Below are 6,744 nucleotides of genomic sequence, written 5' to 3' on the forward strand. Positions count from 1 at the left end.
ATGTAGCCGCCAAAGGTTAGTCAGTGCGGGCGATTCCACTAGCATAGCTGAACTGTCGCCACAGTCCAAGGGAAGATCCCGTAAGACCCAAAAACGTGAACAAATAAGTCTGTCGCGTTTCCGACAATGATGTTATCTACCTGGCCTAATGTTACAACTTCTTTAAAATTCTCCATGGTTCTCGCCTTTGACTCAAATAGTAACTTTCTTTCAAGGTCACACGCAAACATTTTAGACGTGCAATGTCTGTGACGTACATCAAATCACGCGACTCATTTACTGCTACATTACATTTTTAAGGTGCCCCTTTAATACCATAAAGCTTGATCTCACTTGTACCGGTACATTTCTACACAGTGTCCTGTGTAACATGCTACAGCTATGTAGCCGTCAGGAGTTAGAGTGATTCCATGAGGGCCTCCGCCCTTAACTGAGGCAACTGCCCGAATGAACGTCCCGTCAGGGCCGAACACCTGCAGACGGCCGCCATCAACGTTTACTACAATGATGTTACCTGCCGGGTCTATTGTGACACCTTGTGGTCTTTTTAATTCGCCATCATTCTGCCCTTCCTTACCAAAGTCGAAGTTAAGGTTTCCGTCAAAGTCAAACGCGAACACTTTGTGTGAGCTCTGGCCTGTGACGTACACCACACCACGTGACTTGTCTGCTGACACGAACACTGGCTGCAGCAACTGCCCCTTGCCGATGTCCCGGATGAGGCTCCCGTCAGGCTGCAGGAGCAGACACGACTGCTGTGTGTAGTCCACCACCACCATGCGGCCGTCCTGCAGAACTGCAACTCCGAGTGGAGACGTCATGCGGTCTGGCTTGAATGTGTTCAGAAGTTCGCCTTCCTTGGAGTAGCATCTTATGCCGAAATTTGTGTTATAGGACGTCACAAGATACCTCCCGTTTGAGTCCACAGCAATACCGAATGGATGCTCACCATCGACAGGAAAGCTGTTCAAAGGTTTCCCTGTGTCTTTATCAAATATCTGAACTCGCTTGTTCCCAAGCTCCACCACTGCAATGTTACCGTCCTTATCAACCGCGACCCCTATCGGTTTGTCAAGTTCCCCCACCCCGCTGCCTTCCTGTCCGATGGTCAACACAGGTGTGTCATTGTCTTGTACTGTAACATCAAACGGACTTCCTTCCACCTGTTGTGCGTTGACCTTGACCTCTAACCTATGGTTGCCCGTGACCTTGGGTACGTAGGAGATTTCCCACACGCCCTCGCTCATCATCTGTAGTTGTGTCGGGATGTTAGTCCCAGACGAGTCCTCCATGTTGGTTGTGACGGCTTTACTGTTTGTAACACACGGAAGGCCTTCTTGGATCGTTGTCGTGAGTTCAGCGATGCATGCAAATCCCTGAACAGCTGGCTTTACAGCAACTTTACACTTCGAAACGTCGACGTTTGTCTTTACGCCACCGAAATTCTCAACTTCTTTTTCGACGTCAACAACAGCCGTGTTCTCGACGAACTGAAACTCGCTCCAGTTGGACTTCAAGTCCAGCTGTTTTGCCAGCAGAGTTTCTACCCTTGTTTGGACTTGGTTTCCCACCTCCAGAATGTGCACGTCACTTCCGTGTTCTACAGCTTGTTGACAGAACGTTTGTGCGCTCGTCAGTCCGGCCAACTCAAACTCTATCGCTTCCTTCTTTGTCTGCAGAGCCTTGCCATCGAGTCGGCATTGTTCGTCAATCTGGCTCAAAATCTCCTTTTCACGCTTTTGCAGAAGGTCGGCAAGCTTGCGGAAATACGCCTTGGCTTGGTCTGTGGCTACTTCTTTCGAGGGCATCAAATTTGACATCTTCCTTTCGACTTCCTTGGCCGATGCCTGAATTTCTTTCAGACGTGGGTCTGTGTCTTGCAGAAGTCCTTGCAGACTTTCTTTCTTTCTCTGAGCCACGGTGGCGATTTCCACCGGATTGTGATCTTTGCCCGGTCGGTGGTCGACCACGGTACACGCCGTACAAACCAAAGCGCTACAACTCTCACAGTAGAAGACCAGTTCTTGGTTCTTGTGTTTGTGACAGTGCCGCTTGCGATGGAATTTACCCACGTCTTTTTCTGCCTTGAGTGTATTTTCGGGGGTAACTTCGTGATCTTCAGAAAACGGAAATTTACGGTGTAACAGTGTGCACGAATCACACATTAGTTTAGCGCAATCCGCACACCAAGACTTTGACCCCTCCACATTCCCCTCGCACACCTGGCACGGCACACCTGGCTCCGCCCCTTTCTTCGCCGCCGCGAAGTCCAGCAGGTTGTTGACGTAGAAGTTGGTCCTGAGTCCTTCCACACCTTGGTCTGGTAGACTGACCTGTATGCGGCAGGTTGGACACTCCAGCGGCTGTTGTTTGGTGGTGGCCCATTCTTGTAGACACTCCCTACAAAATGTGTGCAGACATGGCAGGACTCTGGGGTCCCGGAAGTGCAACATGCAAATCGAGCATGTCAGGAACTGGTCGTCAAAGTCGTACCTAGCCCTTTTGCTTGCCATCTCAGTGATCTGGGACGATGATAAAAGTATTAACTGCGTAAGCCTGGTATGTACGGTGAACGGACACTTGTCTTGTCGCACTGAACCAGGCCCCTACACTGAACGATCTGTCCGGTTCTGGGAAGCTAGTTTCGGTGACGTACTGGTATCACGTGACTGTAAAGGACTCATTCTTTGGGCGGTAGTGAAGTCATTCTATTTGGGAGGGGGGCTTTGGGTTAGGCAAATGCATGACCGCTAGCATTAGAAATACATGTAGCTTCTAACCACACAACAAGCTCTGTAAGGGTGACTATAAGGTCAAATGTCGGGTTAAGGTCGAAGGTCAGCACTTGGCAGGTGTCTGTGTTCTCCAAATTATGGATGCTTGTCAGATTTTTAGGCCAATGCAAGTTTTTGGCATTCTGGTTAGTAACACCTAGCTATATAGCTTCAGTGCACTGTGAACCAGTCAGTATTGCCCTGATGAAGATGACAGTCATCGAAACGTCGCGGCTCGTGTAAATACTTGGTTGTGAATAAAAGAACTTTGCTATTCAGAAAGGAGTACCGATCAGTAAATGCGCAATGAAAGATACTGGTTTAAAAACTCGGTTTAATCCACAGCTAATTACATGCATTCATAAAGATCAAGACAATAGCTCTTGCAAGTTGCTACCGCTATATGCAGCCATCGAAAGAGACCCTAAATTTCAAAACTCTGAAATATGATTGAAGAAACTTAATCATATCGTCAAAAATCATAAAACAATATCAATGTAAGGAGCTTACAAATATTCAACTTTTGACATTTCTGACTGATAGCTATCCGTCATTCTTTGCACAAGGCTAAAACAACAGCAACAGCATTCATTTTATAAAGTTCACAGTCTGGCACAATGCTGAGATGAAGTGATAAACGGCCTTCTAGTCACTATGTACCATGTGTATCATGTATATATCATATCTATACAATCTTCCACTCCCAGATAACACGCCACCGCTATGTAACCGTCAAATGCGTACGGGCATTTCCGACAATGATGTTATCTGCCTGATCTAATGTTACACCTTCTTTGAAATGCTCCATGGTTCTCGCCTTAACTCAAACTCCAATTTTATCACTTGTACCTGTACATTTCTACACAATGTCCTATAAAACATGCTACAGCTATGTAGCCATCAGGAGTCAGCGCAATTCCATAAGGGTTTCCGCCATTAACTGTTGCCACTGTCCGAATGAACGTCCCGTCAGGGCCGAACACCTGCAGACGGCCGTTGTCAAGGTTTACTACAATGATGTTACCTGCCGGGTCTATTGTGACACCTTGTGGTCTTTGGAATTCGCCATCATTCTGCCCTTCCTTGCCAAAATAGAACTTAAGGTTTCCGTCAAGGTCAAACGCGAATACTTTGTGTGCGCTCATGTCTGTGACGTACACCACACCACGTGACTCATCTACGGCCACGAACCTTGGCTTCTGTAACTGCCCCTTGCCGATGTCCCGGATGAGGCTCCCGTCAGGCTGCAGGAGGAGACACGACTGTCCCCCGTTCACCACCACCATGCGGCCGTCCTTCAGAACTGTCACTCCGAGGGGATGCGTCATGCGGTCTGGCTGGAATGTGTTCACAAGTTCGCCTTTCTTGGAGTAACGTCTTAGGCCGAGATTTTCGCCATACGACGTCACAAGAAATCTCCCATTTGAGTCCACAGCAATACCGAATGGATTCTTACCATCAACAGGAAAGCTGTTCAAGGGTTTTCCTGTGTCTTTATCAAATATCTGAACTCGCTTGTTCCCTCGCTCCACCACTGCAATGTTTCCGTCCTTATCAACCGCGACCCCTAGCGGCCCGTCCAGTTCCCCCACCCCATTGCCTTTCCGTCCGATAGTTAACACAGGTGTGTCATTGTCTTGTACTGTAATATCAAACGGACTTCCTTCCACCTGTTGTGCGTTGACCTTGACCTCTAACCTGTGTTTGCCCGTGACCTTGGGTACGTAGGAGATTTCCCACACGCCCTCGCTCTTCATCTGTAGTTGTGTCGGGATGTTAGTCCCAGACGGGTCCTCCATGTTGGTTGCGACGGCTTTACTGTTTGTGACACACGGACGGCCTTCTTGGTTCGTTGTCGTCAGTTCAGCGATGCACGCAAATCCCTGAACAGCTGGCTTTACGGCAACTTTGCACTTCGAAACGTCGATGTTCGCCTTTACGCCGCCGAAATTGTCGACTTCTTTTACGACGTCAACAACAGCCGTGTTCTCGACGAACTGAAACTCGCTCCAGTTGGACTCCAGGTCCAGCTGTTTTGCTAGCAGAGTTTCTACCCTTGTTTGGACTTGGTTTCCCACCTCTAGAATGTGCACGTCACTTCCGTGTTCTACAGCTTGTTGACAGAACGTTTGTGCGCTCGTCACTCCGACCAACTCAAACTCTATCGCTTCCCTCTTTGTCTGCAGAGCCTTGCCATCGGCTCGGCAATGTTCGTCAATCTGGCTCAAAATCTCCTGTTCACGCTTTTGCAGAAGGTCAGCAAGTTGGCGGAAATACGCCTTGGCTTCGACTGTGGCTGCTTCTTTCGAGGGCATCAAATTTGACATCTTCCTTTGAACTTCCTTGACTGATGCCTGAATGTCTTTCAGACGTGGGTCTATGTCTTGCAGAAGTCCTTGCAGTGTTTCTTTCTTTCTCTGAGCCACGGTGGCGATTTCCACCGGATTGTGATCTTTGCCCGGCCGGTGGTCGACCACGGTACATGCCGTACAAACCAAAGCGTTACAGCTCTCACAGTAGAAGACCAGTTCTTGGTTCTTGTGTTTGTGGCAGTGCCGTTTGCGATAGAATTTGCTCACGTCTTTTTCTGCATTGAGTGTATTTTCGGGGGTTACTTCGTGATCTTCAGAAAACGGATATTTACGGTGTAACAGTGTGCACGACTCACACATTAGTTTAGCGCAATCTGCACACCAAGACTTTGACCCCTCCACATTCCCCTCGCACACCTGGCACGGCACACCTGGCTCCGCCCCTTTCTTCGCCGCCGCGAAGTCCAGCAGGTTGTTGACGTAGAAGTTGGTCCTGAGTCCATCCACACCTTGGTCTGGTAGACTGACCTGTGTGCGACAGATTGGACACTCCAGCGGCTGTTGTTTGGTGGCCCAATCCTGGAGGCAATTTTTACAAAACGTGTGCAGACATGGCAGGACTTTGGGATCCCGGAAGTGCAACATGCAAATCGAGCATGTCAGGAACTGGTCGTCAAAGTCGTCGCTAGCCAGCTTGCTTGCCATCTCAGTGATCTATAGGACGATTATAAAACTACATGTAAATGCGTAAACCCTCAATATGTTGTACAGACAGTTTTCTTGAGTTCGATTCTTGTCGCACTAAACAATCTGTCCGTTCTGGGAAGCTAGTTTCGGTCACATGACTGATATCACATGACTGTACAAAACTCAACCATTGGGCGGTGGTGAAGTCATTATGTTTTTAAAAGGTTGGGCAAATACATGAACGCTATTGTAGAATGAGTTCTAACCTTACAATATGCTCCGTAAGGGTGGTTGAAGTAAAGTAATGTAAGGGTGATAAGGTCAACCGTCGGGTTATATGCAATTTTTTTCCATATGCGCTTCAGTCCTGTGATGGTTTTTGCTAATTTTGTTTCTTCGATGTTATTTATATTCCCCTTCCAGTGGGAAGGGGGATATATTGTTTTTGCTTGCCTGTTCTTCTTCTTCTTCTTTCTTCTTCTGCCAAAAACCAAGTAGATGCGCGGTGGTAGCTCTTCTAATGGTATTGCAGAAAGTTATATGTACCTTATGTTACAATGTACGGATGTTATATTTGAGATGTAGGTACCTGTAGGAAAGGTGAATACACCAGACAATAAATTATGCTAATGAGTACCTTATTTGCATAATCTATGCATAAACTTGTATTTCCCTTACCATAAAAGCTGTGGATGTCATCTTTGAAATGTAGGTACCTTTAGGAAAGGTGAATGCACCTGGACATAAATTATGGTAATGAGGACCTCATTTGCATAATTTATGCAGAAACGTGTACTTCCGTTACCGTAAAAGCTGCAGATGTCATATTTGAGATGTAGGTACCTTCAGGAAAGGTGAACACACCTGGCCATGAATTATGCTAATGAGGACCTCATTTGCATCATTTATGCATAAACTTATATTTCCCTTACCGTAAAAGCTGCGGATGTCATCTTTAAAATGTAGGTACC

General features: G+C 47.3%; 2 protein-coding genes across 3 annotated transcripts; both read right to left on the reverse strand.

Moving 5' to 3' along the window:
* Positions 1 to 5,896, reverse strand: LOC136429639 (tripartite motif-containing protein 3-like). 2 transcript variants are annotated; one of them, XM_066419558.1, is made up of 2 exons: positions 4,606 to 5,896; positions 1 to 1,306 (listed from the first exon to the last, which is right to left on the reverse strand). In XM_066419558.1, the coding sequence occupies exons 1-2, from the start codon at positions 5,789 to 5,791 to the stop codon at positions 330 to 332; spliced, it is 2,163 nt and encodes a 720-aa protein (XP_066275655.1). In that variant the 5' UTR covers positions 5,792 to 5,896; the 3' UTR covers positions 1 to 329. The 2 variants fall into 2 exon arrangements, with proteins under 2 accessions (XP_066275655.1, XP_066275654.1); XM_066419557.1 differs by lacking the exon at positions 1 to 1,306 and having other exon boundaries at positions 3,091 to 5,896.
* On the reverse strand, positions 1,311 to 2,712 carry LOC136429081 (tripartite motif-containing protein 2-like; the record flags this gene model as incomplete). Its single annotated transcript, XM_066418959.1, has 1 exon — positions 1,311 to 2,712. A coding segment is annotated over exon 1 (1,203 nt), but the record flags the coding sequence as incomplete, so codon positions are not given.
* Positions 5,897 to 6,744: the final 848 nt, after the last annotated feature.

This window comes from Branchiostoma lanceolatum, chromosome 3, assembly GCF_035083965.1.
Source record: "Branchiostoma lanceolatum isolate klBraLanc5 chromosome 3, klBraLanc5.hap2, whole genome shotgun sequence".
NCBI classification, from domain to species: Eukaryota; Metazoa; Chordata; class Leptocardii; order Amphioxiformes; family Branchiostomatidae; genus Branchiostoma; species Branchiostoma lanceolatum.